At 36.8% G+C, this 24,646-nt stretch overlaps 1 protein-coding gene across 9 annotated transcripts in view; it reads left to right on the top strand.

Annotated features, from left to right (window-relative positions):
- LOC143234139 (uncharacterized) overlaps positions 1 to 24,646 on the top strand; it is a 221,370-nt gene that overhangs the window by 53,310 nt on the left and 143,414 nt on the right. For 2 of the 9 annotated variants that reach the window (XM_076471261.1, XM_076471251.1), the window contains exon 1: positions 23,432 to 23,907. The exons of the other annotated variants lie outside the window; for them this stretch is intronic. In XM_076471261.1, the coding sequence (XP_076327376.1) occupies positions 23,884 to 23,907 (24 nt within the window). In that variant the 5' untranslated portion in view covers positions 23,432 to 23,883. Of the gene's footprint in view, positions 1 to 23,431; positions 23,908 to 24,646 lie in introns of those variants that run through there. 9 annotated transcript variants of the gene reach the window in all.

The following is a 24,646-nucleotide window of genomic DNA, read 5'->3' as shown; positions in this document are numbered from 1 at the left end:
ACACTTGTATTGATGTTTTATAGACTTGCCGCTGGGGAGTAGCAAATAAAAAATCGAGATACAAAACCTATATCCAGATTATTATATCTTCACGAAGTATTTATGGCCATCACTTTAATGATTATGTTACATTACGTAATTAAATACACGCCCATATTAACAATGGAATTGTTTCTCATGCGAAAACAAATTTGAGAGTGCGCTTTGCACGGAGTCACCTTGGTGACGCACGTTACGTAATAATAAACTAAGTACTGTTTGTAAGCGTTAATTTTAAAAGCTAAGGGAAGATGGCGCTCCGTTCAGGAGTGTTTGGTGTGCCTGTGTGTTATTGACCGACAGAAATATTTTGAGCGTTCAGAGACTGCCTTGGTTGGAATAAAGGAATGACGTTATAAATCGTTTGGTAGGGACTGGTTTGTGGTTAGCTAATTCTCCATATATGGTATAAAGGAGATATGCAGAAATGGTCACTCAGTGGGCATGCGTTTAAAAAAACCTATAGAGAGAGATGTCGTAAACACAAAAATAATATTATCTGCATGTACATTCATAAATAATTTTGTCTGTATATCATACACTATTTCTAATTGTAGAAATCGCTGTTATTTCCAACGAAATGTTGCCGAAGAATTATAGCCGAGGTTTATATTCACTGATTTAAATTGCTATTTTAAATTTTATTTTATGTATTTTGTAATCGCACAAGAGCCTATTTTGTTTCCTTCAATAGGGTGTAGTTCTCCAAATCCAGCTCATTCATGTAAAGCTGTCTTCTAATGATTGATTAACACATAGCCGACGTGAAGGGGTCAATTAGGAGATCCACAGCCATATAAAAGGGTTTTTGTTTAATTATGAGGAACAGCACTGCAAACTTGTCGTATGTCATGTTTGAAAATTAACTTTTAAAGACGTGCAGTTATTAACCTTTAAGAGACCATTGTATCAGATGTATATAAGGGATCAAGTCGGAGATCCTAGAAGCAAATTCAAAGTGGGAGCAAGGTTTATATGAGGTAGACAATGTGCATCATAGACGCACCCAATAAGGCCTAGGTTCAGTCTGGACTTTAGTGCCTTGGAAGATCTTGGGTTTTAGGTTACATTTTCATGTTTTTCCTTAGATTGATTTTCCTAATTTTGATCCTCCTCTTTATTTACTGGGAAAGAATGAAAATTGCTCCAGTTCTACGCCACCAGAATTAGGTAGAAAGTCCAAATTAACATTTTATGTATTGAATAAATTCGTATGTTATTAGGTGATTGCTGTCTGCCTATCGTTTACATGCGCACATGGTATGTTACAAGGATATTTTATGCTAATGTGAAAGTGTCATTTGTAAATTGCAAGTAAGGGTGGATGTTATTTTCTGTATATATAAAACACAGGAATATGTGTTTGTCCGTTATGTAACTACTCTTAGGTCGTTTGGTCAACTTCAATCAAACGTTATAGGATGATAGCTTTGGAACAAGGGTCACACCACCACTAATGCTGTTAATGAACATGCTTTATCTTTGACGTACATTAACCTTAACTATATTCGTAGATAGTGCGACGTCCTTACAAAATATGCGTTAAAGTTTCTATAATACAACACACACACAATGTAGGAGAAGACGCATAAGCGTCTTATAAGTAGTGGTAAGGGTGCATTTTACTACACGCTTTCAACACCCAGTTCTTAATGTCATCGCCCAGTATGTCAGTTGGTTAATTAATTAATTTATTATTGGCTGTAGGGAGTATCTTATTGGCCTAAGTTGAAACGCCATGGGTCAAAGCAGGAAGTGAGTATAATTGAGAAACGGTTCTTTATATCAGCTTTGTGGTGGTTATTGAAGTTGAAGCTTTAGATGAATTTATGTATTATTGCAATAGTTGCGGCCTTTGTTTGTCATTGCATTCCAACGTAGAGGATACTGGCGCATATTCTTGGATATATACAAGACATTTGTGTGCCCTCACACTTACTGTGTATATCTTTTGTTAAAAGTTGAATAAATCAAATTGTTTTGTGGATGTGGCGCCATCTGTCAATGTAGTTAACGTTAATTTATGTGAAAGATTAAAAAAATGTTCAATAAGCAATGATGGGGGTGGAGAGTGTTGTGATTCCACACTAAAAAGTATCTTGCTCCAAACTATCATCCCACAAAATTTGGTTAAAATTGACCCAGCGACCTAGGAGTAGTTAAATAACAGATAAACAGACAGACATGCACTTGTTTTGAATTTTATCTGTATAGAAGATAGTGCAACCTCCATATTTTTTTTCTAAGTTTATAACCCAGACAAAGGAAGCGGGTACATCAGCATGTGTAAAATAATTGATGCAAGAAGATGAAATACAACATACACAAATCAAACCTCATAAAAAATGTGTTAAAACAATCTTGCATTGAATTAAAAGACCTGCACTTTTCCTGTATCACTTTTTGGGAATTTAATAATTTATAAATGAAACTGGGCCCGGCATGGCCAAGCGTGTTAAGGCGTGCGACTCGTAATCTGAGGGTCGCGGGTTTGCATCCCCGTCGCGCCAAACATGCTCGCCCTTTCAGCCGTGAGGGCGTTATAATGTTACGATCAATCCCACTTTTCGTTGGTAATAGAGTAGCCCAAGAGTTGGCGGTGGGTGATGATAACTAGCTGCCTTCCCTCTAGTCTTACACTGCTAAATTAGGGACGGCTAGCACAGATAGCCCTCGAGTAGCTTTGTGCAAAATTCAAAAACAAACAAACAATAAATGAAATTTGAAATTAAAAATCTGTTATTATGAGATTAATTTGTAAGTTAAACGAGGTTTAGTTAGAAAATGCCGTGTTTTATGTTATTACATGTAGATTTGTCCAATCACTGATTTTATTTTTCAAGCATTATGTTAAACATACAAAAATGAAATTATATTAATTTTTTTATAAATTTTGTATTAGGTTTTGCCAGATTACTTAGCTGATTAAAAAAACCCGACAAAAACTGAGGCTACAGTCAAATGGCATATTTCATATACGTTATTGGAATTTCAAACTTGAATGAAATGTCTAAAGTTTCAAACTCTTGTCCCATTAGTCTGTTCAGCATTGCTTGAGCTGTCTTGTGAACACTCGTGTGTGTGTTAAAAATAATCGTTGTATTAAAATCTTTTTTATTACTATCGCATGTTTTCAGTTACGGGAATGTAAATTTATGTTTAGAAAATCGGGCATTAAACCGGGCTAACAATTTTATGCTGTTTTATAAGCTGTTTACAAATTGTCAATTTTGAAAACTAAATGAATTACCTGAATATATGTATATATATAATATTTTTTTGTCGTTGAATGGGTTTATGGCAGTTGTAAGGTTATAGGAAGGCCATTGTGAACTACACTGAACAATATGAAACTTCAACTGCTTAAATTGCCCGTCATGCGCAGGTGGGTTAAGGCGTTCGACTCGTAATCTGAGGGTCGCGGGTTCGAATCCCCGTCGCGCCAAACATGCTTGCCCTTTTAGCCGTGGGGACGTTATAATGTTACGGTTAATCCCATTATTCGTTGGTAAAAGAGTAGCCCAAGAGTTGGCGGTGGGTGGTGATGACTAGCTGCCTTCCCTCTACTCTTACACTGCTAAATTAGGGCATGAGTAACGCAGATAGCCCTTGAGTAGCTTTGCGTGAAATTCAAAACAAACAAACAGCCAACTGTTTAAAACAAATCAAAATACATCAACAGAAAAGTACAACTGCGTTTTCTTTATTGCGTAGAGAAGTACAGACATCCATGCGAAACGAATTTGGTGTAACACTCTTAAGTTAAATCTGTTTATTCATTTACGTACGTGTCACATATTTTATCTTGTATACAATTATGACTACATTATAAATATATAACGAATATGTATAATTGTTAGTATAAAATATTCCGTCCCGCTTTTATTCTTCAAACTGAATCGTATGAAAGATCAGCGTATCATACCTCATTTCCTGTCTATAAAACAACCACTTCCGGCTTTTCAGTTTAACGGGTATTGCATAAGCGAATTACACGTTCCATATTTTAACGTTAATTACGTAGCGTATCTCCCCCTTTCCCTCCTTCGCTATCGATGAACAAGACCATTAAAATTGATGTATATATAGCCTGTAGCCAGTGAAGTCACTAGTAACTTAATGAATAATGTTATTTCATTTATATTATTATTTTTTATTAGAAGATTCAGATATTTGTTTCTTTATGTTGTGTGGTTGGTTTATGAAACATAAGTCCTAGTATTTGGCCTCACAAATTCAAAATCCTAATATATTTTAGCCACTGTTAACAAACAGGAAATCCTCAACTGAAAAAGTATTTAGATTTTTCATCATAATCCCAAATTCTGGTTGTCCACACGTTTTATATGTTAAAGTAGTCATGACAACGTCTACTTTACACCATTCTGGCATGCTTTTGATTTCCCTGGAATGCTATTAACATACAACAATGTTATCTAACCGTCAATCGTAATTGTCGGTATGTGTGGAGTTACGGTCCATTAGATTTTGTACAAGCACCGGTTGCTGTATTCTTCATGTAAATTACAACTGTACTTTAAACTTGTGTTGGACTGTAATCTGTGTGATACGAGTAGTGAACACTGTTCTTTAACATGGGCCCGGCATGGCCAAGCGTGTTAAGGCGTGGACTCGTAATCTGAGGGTCGCGGGTTCGCAACCCCGTCGCGCCAAACATGCTCACCCTCTCCGCCGTGGGGCGTTATTATGTGACGGTCAATCCCACTTTTCGTTGGTAAAAGAGTAGCCCAAGAGTTGGCGGTGGGCGGTGATGATTAGACTGCCTTTCCTCTAGTCTTACACTGCTAAATTAGGGACGGCTAGCACAGATAGCGCTCGAGTAGCTTTGTGCGAAATTCAAAAACAAAACAAACTTTGTTAACAAGTTTTGTTTTTCATATACTGTCTTACAACCAGACAGATTGAAGAGTTGTTTTTTTACTATTAAGTTATGTAAATTAAATTAGGTCGTTTATTTTTTTTAATGTGGTTTCATGATACTTGATTTCTCTAGTTAACGATTTAACAGTTTCCAGATTTAGAAACAAAAATAAGGAACTTAGGTTTAGTCAGTCACTTATCGGCTGTCTTTAAGCATTAGTCATACAGTTAACAGATGACTTGTATTAAATATCGCACAGACGTATGATCAAAGCATTTAAAACACGCTGTCTTTCCCCTCTAATTAGACTTGTTTTTGTTCCATGTATTACTGGTGAATTACAAATATTTTATATATTTTTGCCTGCTACATATATATACTCTCATGTTTGATTGTTGTGAGGATAATGAATGAATTAAAAACAGTCTTAATACTCTGTTGTGAGCGTTGTTGGAATTTAAATAGAAAATGACGCTTACATGTAAGGAGTGAGGGAAAAATATCGTATGAGGGGAGGAATCTAACGGAATAGAAAAAATTAGGAACTGTTGGTTAAAATTCCGCTCACTTTTAGTCTTAACTGATTCAAACTACAACACAATGATGTAAAAATATAGCTAATAAAAGAATAAAACAAAAAAGCTTTCATAAATTAGTTTACTCTATTCCAACTTAAATGATTTTCAAATGCCGCGGCTGTTGAGGACTCCCTCTTGTTTATTTTATCAGGAAGTGATAAACAACGTGCGTTGTCTTGACACTGTGCACAGCAAATAGCGAAAACAGTTGCATGATTAAATATGCATATGAAAGTTAGTGTTAACAAGTCTCAAGTATTTTATTTGCAATACAATGATCAGATTCCCATTCTGTTTGTATGTTGTTACACACGTTTGCTAGCTTGTTTTCGTATGACTTCTGGACACTGTCAGTAATTCTGGATTAAAATATTTGTTGGGAAACGTTTCCATTTTAAACTATGATTTTCAATATTGAATGAAGGTTACCAAACACTGTGATAATGTTTTTTTCTGAAATCGTACGGAGAACAAAGTAACGGATATTGTTTGCCATACGGTAAACAATGTCCATAATTTTTAATTATCATAAATTTATTGCAGTTCACATTCTTTAATTTAGTAATTTCATGACGTCTGAGATTAAAATGTTACGTCTACTTTGATATTGAAAGATTTAAGATTGCGTGTGAACAGTTGAAACGATTTTACGAAAAGTGTATTAAGCATGCTGTTAGTAATCGCCATGTGTTTCAGATGCCCTAAAATGTCCACTCTAATAACGTGGACAGGTTTTGGTAGTTACACGCTGAAGTCGATCAAGTGACGTCGAAAAATCTCAGCCATATTCGACTTTGCAATGCAATTTAATATCACAAATTACTGATTTTGTTTGATAAATTTTAGGCCAGTGCACACTGAACACTAACTAGAAACTTGGTGCAGTTTTCAAAATATACACATGCTAAGAGAGGTTTAAGGCTGAGCGACTTTCCGTCTCTTTTATTTAAACGAAAAGCTCTACGCTGTGCCAGTGAAAGGTAGGGATTAAAATCTAGATTTTAAAGTTATTAGTTCTCAGCTTTCCATCTAATATTTTTTTTTGTATTTTGTTCGGACGAATTTTGAAACGAAAACATAAAAGCTCGCATTGTAAGCTAAAGTTTGTTGGACATTATTTTGTTCTATGTGTCGTGACAGAGGTTCTTGTCTTATATAAAATTTTATTCGTATTTCAAAACCCTTTTCGTGACTTTTTTTTTTTAAACTTTGCAAAGTTTGCATTTTATTTTGGTATCAGTTTAATATATCTAAGTTGTTTTTTCGACTAGCAATCAAGTTGTGTTTAATTTTTCATATTTTCAAAAGTATGTTTTTCTTACCACGTTAGTTAGAATATACCAATCTGCATACAACATTGTTATCATGACTTTTGTTCTCACTTGAAATGCGTTAAGTTTGAGAACGTTTGCTATTTATTTGTTACTGTATACTTTGATATTGTGTCATTATTTGATACACACCGATTAATACCGTATTTTACGCCTTGTAAGACGCTACATTGTGGAATACGCACTCTTTTCTTAGAATTGTCTTTCCAAAATTATATTTTAACTCGGCAACCATCACCTTGATATAGCCTTGACTTGTTTTTAACCTACATTACATTTTTCACAGTATATCGACAATATTAGTTAAACTGAATGTTTCATGCCATTAAAAGTACTTTTAATTGGTAAGTAATGCGATTATGGTTTGTATGAAAGGTCATTGTTAGTAGATCCTACACCCTTGTGCAAATTAATTGAAACAAGACGGAAAATTACGATTTTTTTCATTTTTTGCGTTTTATTTCTGAGAATCCAAAAATTACTCAAAATTAATACATGATATGACCGCCTTTATTTTTCAGAAGATCATTAATCCGCTTTGGCATCGAGTCCACGAGGTGACTGCAATCTTTACTAATTTTTGTATCGCAGTACCACACCTCAATTAGCTTATCATTCGCAGTAGTACAGTCTTTTCCCCGACGTCTATCTTTACAAATCGCCCAAAGATTTTCAATAGGATTTAAGTCCGGAGAGTTTCCAGGCCAGTCCAGCACCTTTATTCGGGTTGTAGTCAAAATTCTTCACAAGTTTTGATGTGTGGCACGGAGCCAGATCTTGCTGAAAAATGCCAGATCCATCTGGAAATCTTTTTTTCAATTCTGGAACGACTCTTATCTGCAAAACTTCGATGTACTGTGGTCCTCACATCAAACTTTCTATGATATGTAAGCCTCCGACGCCATAGTAGCTCAAAAAGCCCCAAAACATCTCCTTCAAGGGATATTTTACGAACTGATTGATGTGAGATTCTCGAAGTTTCTCACCTGGAGATCTGTGAACATGCAGACTTCTTTGGCCCTGTACGAAGAAATGAGTCTCGTCACTTAGTAACACCTTCCTCCATTGTTCTTGCGTCCAGTTCTTGCATTTCAGACCCCATTGATACCGTTTTTTCTTCATTGAGTTGGTAAGAAGTTGTATTTGACTGATCTCCTTGCCCTTCTAACGTAATTTCGAATGGCGTAATATTCCTCAAGATTTCGCCATATATTCCATAAATAGATTGACCACCCTGCAAAACACAGCTAATGTCGCCGTCTTTGTGAAACAATGACTATTAAAGGAAATCAGCGGGTCCAGCGAGCTTACACCAGCCGCCCTACTGAAAATATTGTAAAATGACCATTTGTTTCAATTACTTTGCACAAAGGTGTATGTTGGTCTGTATGAAAGGTCATTTTAGTAGACCCTAAGTTGACCTCTTTCCATAATCGATCACATTTGCCTTGAAGACGCATGGGAGTTTTCAATATATTTTTAAAGAAACAAAAAGTGCGTATTACAAGTCATAAAATACAGTTAAGTTGTATAGCATACAAAACGATATACGCGTCGAAGTTTGAGTGATTTTTCTGCTGATGGAAGTACTGTTTTGCTTTGTAATACATTCATTAATGTTCGACACAGAACTGTTGAGGTGAACCGCACAGATTAACTAATCATTACTACAATCAGCAGAAAATCAACATACTGACAAGTTGGTCACATGATGAATGAGATCGCCAGATGAATTTTCGGGAATAGCACACTATTCTCATATTTTATTAACAAGCGTTTCCTAAGTGTGTATGTGTATATAACGTTGCGTTAAACCTTGTTTTTAACTTGGTCATCTATTTTTTCCCGTGCTGATGCATAAACGCAGAAAACAACTTTATTGTACAGAGTAACGTAGATAGCTACACAGATACGAACAAGAGTGCAGTTGTCAGCGATAATTTAAAAAGAAAAGCACACAAGGAATTGAGAAATAAAGTGTTTGTTTGTTATAGCGATAAACCACACAGCAGGCCATCTGGGAATTAAACTGTTGGCCTAATGGAGAGGGGGATACCAACAGAGCTAGAGCCTTAATTACAAAGTAAAATGCATACTGGCATGGGGATATATATATATGTATTAGTTTGTTGTAAGTTAGAAAACAAGCCAAAACAGAAATAAATTAAACAAAAAATGTTGCACTAATTGAAAAGATCCCAGCTATAAGATGTACCCTAGGTTTCAGAGGTGACTGTGGTGGTAGGACCCACATTGCGGTGGGGGATACATCATCTAATAGTCTTAACCTCCATTCGCCAGTCTCGCATAAGAATTAAAAGAGTAGCAATAGATATAGAAATATAATTTGTGAGAGTGAGATGTGGGTGCTCAAGCCCACAATGTCCCACATCTATTTTACCCTTCACTGTATATATATGGAAAAAGTAAGGACCCATGTAGTTGCAGATATACTATCTGTTATATTTTATACTTTCTGCTCACAAGCTTTACAGGTGAAACACATTTTTGAAATAAATAAATAATAGAAAACGAGTAGAAACCAGTTATGTGATAACATTGTCTCTTTGTGAAACCAAATATACTATTCCATGAATGAAAAACAAATAATTGAGGATAAAGAAATACAAAGTATTAAAAACAATAATAATAAAACAAACTAAATCAGACTTCTAGGAATAATTATATTTTCGCCATAATCTGTTATGCATTAACAGTATAGCAGGCACAAGCTGAATTTTCTCCGACGAATATTTCTAATGTCCTCGTAGAAATACTGACGGCCGATGTTAATTCAATGAAGTTAAACGTTTTGTAATGTTCGAAATCTTTAAACGTTTATGGTCATATATGTGTAGTTTTTCGATTAATAAGCGTTAGTCACAGTTAAGCTTCGAAGATTTATAAAATACTAACTTTAGGAAACCAACAATATCAAATTGTCTCTCCGCATGTAGCGATAGCTACCTTTTATAATCGTTAATCAAGGTTCTCAAAATTTTAATCGGCAATAGCACCAGCAGTCATAGTATTATTCCCTTGGTGTGGATTCATGTACGTGGTGAGGGGACCTCCCAGGGAAGGTTCTGTTATTTCACTTTATCTCCTCTGGATCTAAACATCCACCCACGTGTTTGCTGTGCGTGGTGACTCATGAAGGGGAGGAGATGATCCTGGTGGTTGAGGGGTCCAATACTAACCCACCACTTTGGCTTTGAATTCCTCTAGATACCGGCCCCATTGGATTAGTTGGCTGGTCCACTTGGGCTAGGGTCAACCAAGTACCAGCGTTGGATGTTCGCAACAGGTGTTGTGGACATTGTATCTGATGCTTGTGTTTGGGTATAGTACTCATGAAACCCTGGCGTTGTTGCAGTGTCCTTGTTTAGCATTGTAGTGCATTCCCGCGTAGGGCTTCATGATGGGTGTGGTCAGTGGGCACCGAAATATTCATTTTTTATTGTAGATCCTCTAAACACAAACTTAAACAAAATAGTGAAAAACACAGTCCATAGATAAACGACCATGTCTTGAAGATTCTGAGCAGCAATCTTTAACAGCTGTAACACCTGTTGTACCTTATTTTCTTATACAACATTCTCTTTCAGATAAACATTTATGGCAAATGTCTCCCTTTTTCATTTAGAAGGGACTAGAGGGACTTGCTGGCTCTACAAATCGGTAAAGAAGCTCCACTTTGGTGACATATTGGTGGAAACATCTACATATCAATGCAGTGAACTTCTCTTGCATTCAAAGGCGATTGGGGATATACCTATTGAGGTTACACCCCATGCTACTTTGAATTCATTACGAGGAGTTATTGTTAAGAATTATTTGAAGAACACCCCAGAGTCAGAGATTCTCGTTGGTTTCTCCACCCAAGAAGTTTCTGCAGTGAGGCATATCTCCACTCGCGAAGGTGGAATTATGATGCCGACCAATATTCTTTCTGACATTTACATCACCACGTCCATCTGCCACCATCAAGACAGGCTATCTAAATTGCAGGGTATGGCCATACATTCCGAACCCTCTCAGATGTTTCTAGTGTCAACAGTTTGGTCACTTGAAGACGTCATGTCGTGGTTTCTTGACGTGTGCTCATTAGTGGCAACGACCACGATGCCTATGAGTGTGAAACGGTCTCTCATTGTGTCAATTGCAATGGCTCTTACCCATCCTACTTTCCTTCTTGCCCTAACTGGTTGGAAGAAAAAAATGTGCAGCATTTGAAAACGATTAAAAACATTACTTACCCCGAAGCTCGAAAGTTGCTATCCACCACTTATCTCGGACTATGCTGCTGCACTTCGTTCCACTACTACAGTGGGAGTGCAGACGGATTTCTCTGTGCCTTCAAAAGAGTCATTCTCAAACCGAATGAAAAGTCTTTTGACCGACATGGCTAAAAAGTTAAGGAATCAACTTCAACACCCATCTCAGTCCCTAACCTACATTCTAGCACATCTCACGATCCACTTCCTTTAGTTCCTGGTACGGACATTTCCTCGGGTACATCTTCTCCTATCTCAGGGTGCAAAACGATCATTCGCTCACCTCCTCAATCACTGGAATCCTCTTCCAACAGCAAAAACCTGCTCAATTAACCCAGGGCGGGATCCATGGAGGTCGATAGACCTCCCTTGAATAAAGACAGTAAAGAAAAAGACGTGGTCGTAAACAGAAGCATTCTCCACCCAATTCGCCTACACATAAATAAAAATGGCCACCTTAATACAATGGAACTGTCGAGGTTTACGTTCTAATCTGGATGACATCAAAACACTAATTGTTTCCTACCATCCTGTGTGTCTTTCCTTACGGGAAACATTTCTGAATCCTGCCAATAAAGTCACCTTTTGGCAAGTTTCTTTGTACAGAAATGACAGACTGCGTGATGAACTAGTGCATAGAGGGGTGGTACTGTTGGTTGATCAGCATGTGCCCACCCTTCTTTGCCACTCGACACATCCTTGGGTTATATCATCACTGTTTTTTTTGTCTAACTGTCACCTGAAAAGACCAATGATCAATCAGACCTTGATGCTCTCGTTGAACAGTTGCCACCTCCCTTTTTAATCCTGGGATACTTTAATGGACATCATCCCCTCTGGGGAGGAACTGATATTGATGGGAAGAGTTACTCTGTAGAGTGTATGCTCTCTGATAACAACTTTTTTCTCTTTTAAAATGGTGGTGGTTCTTCTTATTTTCATGCATCTAGTCAGTTCTCTACTGCTATTGATCTCTCAGTTTGCTCCCCTTCATTATTCTCCCATTTTTCACGGAGGGTTGACAGTAATCTATGAAGCAGTGATCATTTTCCTATTATTTTGAGAGAGACTGGCCGTAGTCGATGCCATCCGACCTGCGTGCCCCGATGGAAGCTGTATCAAGCTAACTGGCCCTCTCACTGCTCTCACAGAACTTGATCTTATCATTGTGTGTAAGCCATCAGTAGACGACTGTATTGCAGCAGTAACTGACTGTATTATACTCAATGTACTCCTGAAACCTCGACACGTGTACCATGATATCCTCGTCCATGATGTAATCCTGCCTGTCACATGGCAATAATGCTCAAAAACGAGCCTGGGAAACTTTTTGTAGGTATCCCACACTCTCGCACCACATCGCTTTCCAGCACGCCCGTGCACATGCTCGGTGGGTAAGACGTCAAAGCCAGTAGGAATATTGGATTAAGTTCACAACCAGCATATCTTCTACCACCACTTCCAAAGTCATATGGGACAAGATTCAAAAGATCAGTGGGCAATATAATTTTGTTCCCCTCTCGATCTTGCTCTCTGATGGCCAGGAAGTAGCTGATAATTAGAGTATCTCTGGTACTCGAGGTGAAAGCTTTTGTCGGGTATCTAGCACTTCTGCTTCTTCCTCCACCTTCTTAGCCATCAAGACTCGGGCATAGCGATCACCTCTTTTCTTTCGAGTTGATTATCTCTATGACTATAATTGTCCCTTTACACCGGTGAAACTCAAACTGGCCCTTCATCAGTCGGACTTGATGATGTACACTATGGAATGCTGCGTCATCCATCTCCAGTTTCTTTTGCTATTCTTCTGTTTATTTTAAACTGGATCTGGCATGATAATGTTTTTATTGATGCCTGGCACCAGGCTATTGTTCTGCCTTTCTCTAAGCCTGGAAAGGATTCCAAGATTCCTTCAAATTACCGTCTAATTGATTTTACGAGCTGTCTCTGTAAGACCTTTGAGAAGATGGTAAATGCTCGTCTTGTTTGGTTCCTCGAATCAAATTCCTCTCGCCTATCCATTGCAGGTACTGACGGCAGTGCTACAACATGGACCACCTGATTCGACTTGAAACATCAATCAGAGAAACCTTCGTCAAACAACATCTTGTATCAATATTATTTGACATTGAGAAGGGTTATGATACAACAAGGAAGTATGGAATTTTGTGAGATCTCCATATATATGGGTTACATACATGTCCATTTGCCCATTTCTATTAAGAAATTTTTAATGAACAGGCGATTTTAAGTTTGTGTGGGTTCGACACTTTCCCGGTCTTTTCTACAGGAATGTGGAGTCTCTCAGGGCTGTGTTTTGAGTGCCACACTTTTCAATATAAAGATCAATGCTATCAAAGGGCTTAGCCTTTGCACTTACGTTGAAAACACACAGAGAGCTGCAATAAGTATCACAGCTATGATAAGCAAAATGCGACGTGTTGTCATAAATTTCAGCGATAAAAGCCTTCCACGTGGCACAGGTAATAATACACCACATTATTAGGATAGATCTCCGACTGGAAACGAGGCCTAACACCTATAGAATTCTGTGCAGCGGTGCTGTTCAAACTGGCGCTTGGAAACCATCGTCCTCATACACGAGATGGGTGATAGGAAGCATGAACGGAAGTGTAGTCGACATCGAACATGACAGCCTTATGGCAGAGCCTTTGGCAATGGATAATACGCTGCAAGGCCATTTCAAAAATGCGTGTTCGTCGAGTAAAGCACTACCTGCCCCCCAGTAGCACAGTGGTATGTCTGCGAAGTCACACCGCTAAAAGCCGGATTTCCATAGACGTAGTGAGCAGAACACAGATAGCTCATTGTGTAGTTTTGTGCAAACAAACAAATAAAGCACTACCAAAAGTGAAAACATGGATTATAACGACAGGGTGAACCTCCAAAATGGTTTTAATGTAACACCAGGATGAAAACATTTTGTTGTGGTGGTATTTTATATTTGAATGTGTATAGTTTGTAAAATATAAAGTCTGTGATGTGTATTTAAAGTAATTAAAACAGTTAAATCACCCTTAGAATACTTACGAGTAAGGCTAGTTAAGTTCTGAAGACACCTAATGGCCGTGCGAGGCATCTCAGTGGCTGCGAAGTAATATTTGAATGGATTAAACATATTCCACAGCACGTGACACTCTCGAAACACACAACTGTTTACACCCACTCGTCCTTTACACGTATGGTGACATTATCCGCACTTCTCTACTATTATTTATTTTATTTTTGCATGGTTTATATCGTTCAATGGAACAGGTGTAAGTCTAGAAGCTTAAATCTCCAAAATGCGGGGTTCGATTCTCCGCGGTGGACATAGCAGGTAGACCAATATGGTTTTGCTCTATACCAAACATAACTTATATTAATGAAGTTTCAGAACTTTCCGCATGTACGGTGACGACTTCCCTTCTCTAAAGTTCATTTTTGCGTTCCTTAAAAACAACAAAAACAAAAGTTTGTAAACTTCCCACGCAGGCACACTCGTTACTTGTTTAATGATATAGGTGCACAACCTTCTTTAGATGTAGAGGAATAAGCTTGTAATTTCAATATTTGTTTTTATTGGTTACATTTAAATCGTTTTTATAATTGTGTAACTTTAGGTACTTTTTTATGTAAGCAAAAAAAAATTATAAAATCTGTGTAAGGAAATATTAACCGATGCGTTGCCAATCAGGGTTTTTGCAGCCATTTTAATGTTTCTTTCCCAGCGTGTGTCATCTCCTGCCTTCTGGCGCACCGTCCTCCCAGCTGCTCTATAAAACCCCTCTGCTGTTCCTTGTACGTGTGTGTCTAAGTGGTTTTCTGTGCCAGCAATTACTGCATTTTTATTCATTTACAGACACAATGAGTCTCGGATGATACTGTTGACGCACCAGGGATGTGGCTTTCAATTATTGTATTGTAAAAAGTGCACGCGCTAACTGCAGGATATTTAATAGGTAATAATTGTGTATCATTTGGCACTGTACAGCTGTTCCGATATAGACCTGACCCTTCAAGTTTTGCACTGTTTCTGTTTGTGTATTTATAAAGGAAATCAGCTACTTTGAATAACTTAAGTTATTAAGTTAATATGCTTAGGTTCAGAAATATTTTAGAATTTATTTCGTTAAACCTATCACTTTTAATGTGTACATCTCATGTAGTTATATGGCAGTGTATATTTTAAACAAGTGAAAACATTTGTCAAGACATAATACCTTAAGACATCTATTGTATAATTTAAAATGAATGGACACGCGCGCACGTACGTAAAGGTATAATTATTAATTATGATAGATACATGGAAATTAATGTAACTTGTAGTTTACTTTTTTAAATATATATATTTGCATTGTTTGAGGCGAGATGAAAATTGAAACTTATGCATAGTATAGTGTATAGCAATTACAGCCAGCCAATGATGCATGTCTAAATTTTCAACGCAACATTAAGGTGGAGTCTTTATGACGTCGTGTGCTTTTATTTTTGCATTTTGTAACAATTTTGCTCTTTTTTTATTTTGCACTCCGATACATTACGGGAACTTTGACTACAGTAGTATTCATCATTTTATAGTGTTCTAAAAAGATAATATTACGTTATTTTAACCTCCCATAAATTACCATAGTAGTTATGAATACGTAACGAACACCGTTTTCAGCGCAAGGTTAAACACACATAACCACACTCACGTTTTTTTTATTGTTTTCTGAATTTCGCGTAAAGCTACACGAGGGCTATCTGTCCGTAATTTAGAAGTGAAAGGCTACAAGGAAGAGAGCTAGTCATCACCATCCACCGTTAACTGTTAGGCTGCTCTTTTACCAGCGACTAGTGGGATTAACCGTCACATTATGACGTACTCACGGCTGAAGGGGCATGCATGTCTGGTGGGACGGGAACTCAAACTTGCGATCAGCATATTACGAGTCGAGCGCCCTAACCACCTGGTCTTTTTTTTTTCAACCTAAACCTAAGAACTCATAAAGAAACCCTATTGTTAGTGTTTATATAAACAGGAACAAACATAACCACTTTTTGTTTTCAGTGTTAATATAACACATAAACTGTATTTAGTGTTAAACACTAGTAACTACACCCATTGTTTTCAGTGTTAACTTAAGAACATGTAAATAAGGCATATTTTATTAATTAACTCAAATTAGACAAAAGACAACATACGTATATACTTTCTCTATATTTCATCTTTGCTGGAAAATCCCAACTTCGAATAAAGTTTTAAGGTTGGTCTGCTGAAAGATATCAAAAATCTCTTTTAAAGGTACTAATACTTTTAAAATGCTGAGTCACCAAAAATTAAAAAAAAAATCGAAAGATTTCGGTTGTTCTTAAATGCTTAAAATATTTGACCTGAGAGTTGTTTTGGCCATTTTTATATTCAACATTTATTTGGGAGTCGTATCGAACTATTAAGATCAAAGAGTGGTAGTTGTTCAGGCAGTTTTTATGAAAACTATATTCGTATCGTTACGTATTACAATTTAAAATATTGAAACTGAGGTAAATGGTAATTTAAATTTAGACGTTAATTAAATGTCGATATGCATCAAATTTGTGATATTTGTTTAAAAGATTGATACACGTTTTTGTTAAAACAAATATATTTTAATATACAAAAAAAATCAATATTTGTTATAATGGTTCTTATAAATAGTTATTACAAATAATAATTTATATACAAAAGTTTCACAAGCTTACAAGCAATATCGAGTCTTCTATTTGATACGAATATTCCTTGATATCATATCGAAGGATCACAATGAGCGAATTCATTTCGTGTTTATTTGGGACAGTTCACTTAACGGGGAAGTTAGATAGTTTTCACTGATCACACGTGAGTTTTTCACAGCTGAAGTTGGACAATTTCTTCGTAAAAATACTAACGCCCGATGTTAATCCGCTAAAGTTTTAAACTGTTTGTTATGTACGAAAATTATAAATGTTTCTGATTGAATATCTGTAGTTTTCCAATTGAAAACAGTTTATCACAGCTATAGGTTCATAGTATACCAACTGTAGAAAACCAATAATATATACTATCTCTCGGCGCGTCGCATTGTTTATAGGCGTTAGGCGGGATTCTATAAATAGCAGCTAAAATAAAGTACACATATAAATTGTTTATTCTTACACTCGAGAATCTTCCGCTACTTTGGTGAATAGGCTACGATTTCGCAATACATATTTAACACTTCAAGTTACACGCATTTATAAATGTAATGCGACTGAAACAATAATCAATATTAAAATAAATACATATAGTAAATCCGTTACAGTAGTCATTAGTTAAATAAGGATTGAAATTATTCGCTTGAATGATAACTCAGTCGGCACATTATGTCGCTATGCTGCGGAAATAGTAACTATTGGTCAAACCAAGTGCTGAATTCGAGGGAAGATCCAAGTAAGTATACCACATCAGCCGTGGTAAAGTACTACAATTATGGAATGCGTGGAGTTGACTTGGTAAATCACGCCTCATCAGAATTACAGTCGCACTTTAAAGGGGGAAAAACATTAGTATTGGCTGACCTCTAATGATAAATGGTTTAAACATTGGCTCTGTGTACTGGGTGATTTCTAATAATAAATGGGTTAAATAATTGTTTCGTGTGCTGCTGGCGATTACTGCAGATTTGAAGATGCAGAAGTGTTACTCAGAAGGATTTCCGGAGAACATTTGTTCAAATCATGGTAGTCGGTCATTTTTAAGGTCCTCTCAAGACCTGGTCCGTCTTCTGAACCCTCAACTGAAGTTCGAACAGATAACAGCGGTGAAACTTTGTAGAATGGCCTGGCATGGCCTAGCGCGTTACAGAATAAAGCTAGCTTGTCCGCTTGTAGTTAAGCACAAAGCTACGTAAAGGGCTATCTGGTCTGCCCACCACAGGTTTCGAAACCCAGTTCATAGGGTTCCAATTTCGTAGACATATCGTTGTGCCACTGAATCCCAAGCGCGTAAGGCGTGCGCTTCGTAATCTGAGGGTCGCGGGTTCGCGCCCAAGTCGCGCCAAACATGCTCGCCCTCCCAGCCGTGGGGACGTTATAATGTGACGGTCAATCCCACTATTCGTTGGTAAAAGAGTAGCCCAAGAGTTGGCGGTGGGTGGTGATGACTAGCTGCCTTCCCTCTAGTCTTACACTGCTAAATTAGGGACGGCTAGCACAGATAACCCTCGAGTAGCTTTGTGCGAAATTTCAAAACAAACAAACTTTGTAGAATGGACGGCAACTGCCTGTTGTGGAGATACAAGTGTAGAAGACGACGTTTCGAAAGTCTCACCTTTACGCGACAGTTTTTCTTACAGTATGCACATCATCTGACAGGTCCTTGAACTGTATTAAGTGCGAAAAATTTCTGGCAATCAACATGTTCTTCCAGATTTTTGATGAAAAGTAGTGACTTGTATAACCTGAAGGACAACAATGAGAGCTGTTAGAAACATTGATCTGTGGGATTTATTATTTTTATAAGTTTGTTTCAAGATGTAGTAGTTTCTTTCAATATAACAACATGGGAGTTTGTGCCTTATATTTACTTGTTTTGTCTTTAGTTTATACACGAATTTCACCAATGGCTGCTACATATGTATTCATTTCAAAAAAACCAAGGAGGATTTAAATTATGAAAATGAATTTTGGAACAGTCACCAGGGGGTACAAAATATGAAAGTGTATCAAATGTGAAGGTATTTGGACTTGCTGATCATGGTGTAGTTTTAAATGGGTTAATCACTAGTAAGGGTACCCATATATTTTTGTTTTCATTGTTAACCTAAGAACTCAAACTTTGTCATTGTTTAGTTCAAAACGAGTAACCATACCTTGTTATTGTTATTATTAATGTTAGCGAAGAATACATATTGTTAGTGTTGAGTTAAACATTAGAAACCATACCCATTTATTTTCGTTGTTGAATTAAGAACACGTAAATACATAATTGCAAGTGTTGAGTTAAAGTAACCTTACCCATGTACTTTCATCATTAGCTTTAGGACATGAGATTAAACTCTTTTGTGGGTATTGATTTCATCAAAAATAATTAATGTGGCAGTAATAACACATACGTTAATGCCAGTTCACATTTCTGTGTATTTGATATAAACATAAATAAACATGATGGTATTTCACCCCCGTAAAGTCAGACAAGCACGTTTTAAATATTAACCAAGAACACGTAAATAGACTATATTGTGGGTATTGAGGTAAACCCTAGTAATGGATCCATTTTGCTTTCAGTGTTAACTTTATAACACGTAAATAAACTCCTTTGTAGTGTGTTAGTTTAGGCATAGATAAACACTGCCTTATGTGCTATAAAATAACAACAACAACAACAACATAAAGAGTTCATGCTTGACAACTACTAGAAATTGCGGTAAGTTTACCCATATGAATACTTGTGTAATCTGAAGTTAGAAGTGGAACCGTGACAAAAGAAAACTTTTTATGGTAAACTAATTCTGTCTGAGATGACAGGACTAGCTTTGTTGTTTATTAGTAAGCACAAACCTACAAAACGGTCCTTCTGTGCTGTGCTCACCACGACTATCTAAACCCGAATTTGGTAGTATTAGTCCGCTGTATCACTTGAGGGGGCTACTAACTTTATGTAATCTTCAGTGGCTTGTTTGTTTGTTTTTTGGAATTTTGCACAAAGCTACTCGAGGGCTATCTGTGCTAGCCGTCCCTAATTTAGCAGTGAAGACTAGAGGGAAGGCAGCTAGTCATCACCACCCACCGCCAACTCTTGGGCTACTCTTTTACCAACGAATAGTGGGATTGACCGTCACATTATACGCCTCCACGGCTGGGAGGGCGAGCATGTTTTGCGCGACGCGGGCGCGAACCCGCGACCCTCAGATTACGAGTCGCACGCCTTACGCGCTTGGGCTTCAGTGGCACAACGATATGTCTACGAAATTGGAACCCTATGAACTGGGTTTCGAAACCTGTGGTGGGCAGACCAGATAGCCCTTTACGTAGCTTTGTGCTTAACTACAAGCGGACAAGCTAGCTTTATTCTGTACTGTCCCTTTAGGCTGAATATATAATCGTGCTTTTTGTTTTTTATCTGAGTTACGTAATAGATCCTAAACGTCCAGTAGCACATTTTGTATTTACTGGTCATTTTGATCTTAGGTCGTCAAGCAATTAATATCGCTTAGTTTAGATGTAAAAGAAACGAACATCTTGTATATCAAAACAAAACCTTTATTAAACGAAATAGTCTCCTTTCTTATCGATAATGTTTTTCCATCGTACAATCAGGTTGCTAATGCTCTGATTAAAAACATTTCTTGACTTTGAAACAAAAACATGCTAATCTCCTCTTTAACACCTCCCACATTGGTATACGTTTTCCCATTAAGATGGTGTTGCAGCGAACGAAAACGATGGTGACCTGATGGTGCCAATCTGGAGAATATGAGGTGTTGGGTAGAACTTCCGAACCAAACTCCATAATATTTTGTTACGTCAGATGTGCCACGTGTACACGTGCATTGTCTTGAAGAAGAAGGACGTTTCTGATGAAGGACTTCCTGTAAACGTTCTAGTTGCTGACTGAAGATCTCAGCATTGACAGTTCGCTGTGGATTGAGGAATTCAAAGTGAATTATCCCTTTCATCTCCCACTAAATGCAAAGCATCATTTTCTGCGGATGGAGTGATCGGAATTGGTTTTGATCTCGGATTGAGTCATTATTTTTGGCGTTTTAATATTGGTATAGGGAATTCATTTTTCATCACCGGTGACATTTATTCCCAAAAATGGTTCACGCGCATATGCGCCAGAAGAGAAGATGCAACGTTCACACCTCAGAAGCGATGATCAGTGGATAGTTCGTGAGGTACCCAAACACTTTCTTTATGGTGTTTTCACGTATTCCGTAGATGTTTATGTATTGTTCCATGAGAAATTAGCAATTTCAGGGTCGTTTCCCGAGTGTATTGCTTTGAGTTAGACTCAACAAGCGTCTTTAAAGCATCAATATCAATTCTAACATCTCGGCCCTTACCATTACAGTTTTTAAGGCTAAAGTCACCTGAACGAAATTTCCTGAACTATTGTTGACACTTACGTACGTTGAAAACATTTCCATAAACGTCTTTCATATTCTTTGTGGCTACAAAGGTGTTGTTTCCCTTCTTGTATTCAAAGAACATTACGTACCAAATGTGTGTTGTCGTGTGCCATCACTATAATGGATTAAAGTATAATAATCTTTAAACATTATATATACAACCCTGACGTGATATTTAGGCGGTTTGTTTAACCATTACAAGCTATGTGCTTTTTATTTTATGGTGGGTTTTAATGAGAGTGTTCCAGAATGGGGCATTGATGTCTTGATGATTTGATATATAATGTTGAATAACCACATATAATGCCCTGAAAATATTTCATATAATAGATGGGAGTGATTCAAGCGCATCCAGCTTGTTACTTGGACTTTCTTCGATATTATGATAAAAATAAATTGGGAACTGAAAAATAACTTGTAAGTCAGTGTTAATGAAGACAAGCCTGTATAACTGTTCCACCAAATTGACTTAATATCATAAATTAATACAGGGGGGAAGTAAACTATCTAGAGATTGTAATGCATTGAGTCATGAGTTAAGTGCGTTGTCAACCCTTGCTGTTGTCGACGTTTTCGGCTATAATTCTAATATTGTGCCAGTTTATAAAATTTTGTTGTTTTTCAAAATCAATGTTAGGAACGTAAGCTTCATAATTGTAATTATTACTTCGAAAAATATTTTAAAATATTTTTTAACATTATAACAGTTAAAATTAATAAAATTCTAAAGGAACCTTAAGTGGTTCATTACTTTTGAAAGTCACCAAAGAACATCGATTGCATTTCTAATACAGCGTTTCTGACAAACGGACCGCTCAAACATAAAACATAAATACCCTACACAGTTCTACAAAATTTCACGTAAGACGCATACATATGGTATATATGCAGTTACACCTCGTTGTATTTAGGCTTTTCAAAATACAGGCATCCGGAAAGTAAATGTACTAAATGCAATACCTTGAACAAAATAGAATCCATTCGTTTTTAAAGGTTTCGTGGATTTTAACCACTGTTTATATAAATGTTGTTTATTAGTCGTGGCTGTATGTGTATACGCCCTTACTTTATATATATTATAGTAAAAACCAAACAACTTTAAATACGAACAGTATTTATTTTACATTGGTTTGTGTTATCTATAAATGTGTTAATGTGAGCCACGCCTCTGAGTCATTCAAATCCGTTAAAATGAGCCACGCCTCTTACTCATTCTCTTTAGTTTCCTTTCAAGTATTACGCTTCACTGAAAATTTGAGCTGACAAGGACATATGCAAACGTGCTTATTGGTTTCGCCGTTACAACCAAAATGTAAATCACGAAAGTAAATTATATTAGAATAATTCATGAATTCGTCCAAAAAAGGCTTAAAATATTAACTTTTAATACCATACATGTTTCATGCATTTCCAAAATTTTTAGTAAATTCTCTGAATATATAGACGGTTTTCGTTATCATTGTTTTTTGTATTAAATATTACTTTTCAAAATATGTATTTTGTAATAAAGTGTATTTACGTCCGTAATAACTTCATTTATTCAAAACTTTTTAAAGTAATGCGAATCGAATCGTAATGTATTGAGGTACTAGCTTTTAAATATCTGTGAAACTGGAATATGTTATTTTTCATTCTTTACTGTTCCAAAGACTGTAAACTCGGTACAAATTTACACTGCCCTTGAACGTTTGCCAAAGGATGGTAGATAGATATATTTATACTAACGAATTTAAGTAAATAAATCCAGTCCTTCACAAGCTGTGTTATAATCTATACAGCCACCGTGCTATTAATTAAAATTAAACACAGATCAGCATGAAAGTGGCATCCACGTATGTAACACTTTTTAATAACGTCCATAAATAATTATGTAACGGTTGTACATATAAAGAGATAGATATGATAGAAATAAGCAGTGACGTAATTTTTGGTTCACTCCTGTCTATTTCTTCATTCGGTGACGTTTTGAATGAGATAAACAGTCAATCAATAAAATATTCGCTGGAGAACATCTCTAATTTGATATTTATTTTTAAATCGTTTCAGTGCTGTTAAAAATGTCCGCCTTTCCTGTAAGTGCGTAAGTTCGAGTGAATTGTACAAACTCTTGTTGTACTAACAAAATGTTGTGTACACATTTCACGTGGGAGAAGCGTGATTTCTGGAACAGCCATTCAGGCTACGCGGCCAGTGGGGAGAAACGAGGAGAGAATGTGTGTGCCTCACCCACCCGCCATTATATGGACAGCACCATGCATTGTAATACAGATTAGGAATGGGAAGGCAGGAAGTGTAGATGAATTGGGAAAGCCGCTTGATCTGTCTCGTGCTTTTAAAGAGGAACTAGGACTATTTTCAGCGACTTGCTGTTTTCGTTGTTTGTCCAGCAGTTTGGGATGTATATTTGTGCTTGTTTTAATCTCAGCTGGTCGCTGAAAAGATTTTAATAGTGGTGTGAGGTGTAATTGACAGTTGGATCGTGTAGGTTCAACAATCTAGCAGGGTGTAGAGTCGAAATCGGCGTTGTGTATATTTTTTACATCGTACGTGACGACAGTATTACATGTACTTTATATTCTTTTTAAGAAACTAGACTTAAAACGTTTGTTGTGAAATAACTGGCGATATTCTTCACGAAAAGACGTGATTTGGTGAAAACAAAACATGGTGACTGATGGAGATGTCATGGTGAGTTGCCACTTAAGCAGGAATGTCGATGAATACTTCAATGTAAATTTAAACTGGTTGATTCGTACCTCTGTACAAGATTGTTTTTTTTTTTCAGTGTTTTATTACGAATGAGAAACATAATTATTTGTAATATTGGTGATACTAAGACGTTTTAGTTTTCAGTCATCATTAAACAATGGAAAGTCTTATCTTGACACGAATTCGGTGTGTCACGTTCGGTGTCATGTAATAGTAGCTCTCTGTTGTGTTTATAACGTTGTTTCATAATGAGCTTCTCAGGTACGGGTTTATAGTTTACTGAAACATTCGTGAGCACAGTAAATTAGATTTTGACTCTCTCTCTCTCTTTTTTTTTTTTGCTCAGTACTTATCAGTTTAATCGGTTTCCTTCTTTTCTCCAGTGGCTCAGCGACAAGTATGAGGACTTGTTTACACTAAAATCGGGTTAAGATACCCGCATATACACAGAACGGATAGCTTACTGTGTAATTTCGTGCTTATGAACAACAAACATCATCTAAATCGCTGTATATTTTGTTGAGTTAGGCTGATTGGGTTAAATATTTGGGCAGATCATTGGTGAGCCTGTTAGTGCTTGGCATCGACACTCTGGAGTCGAGTGTGTTCGTGATACTGTTTGCGTTAGATAAATACTTCACTGTATGTGTCTTTTAGTTTAATTGTACCATGCCAATATGTTTAAACAATTTTCGGGCGTGTTAATTGGTGTATTTAG

The sequence above is a fragment of the Tachypleus tridentatus genome, chromosome 12 (assembly GCF_004210375.1).
Source record: "Tachypleus tridentatus isolate NWPU-2018 chromosome 12, ASM421037v1, whole genome shotgun sequence".
Lineage (NCBI taxonomy): Eukaryota > Metazoa > Arthropoda > Merostomata > Xiphosura > Limulidae > Tachypleus > Tachypleus tridentatus.
The sequence above is the reverse complement of the archived record's forward strand: the minus strand, read 5'-3'. Positions and strand labels throughout refer to the sequence as shown.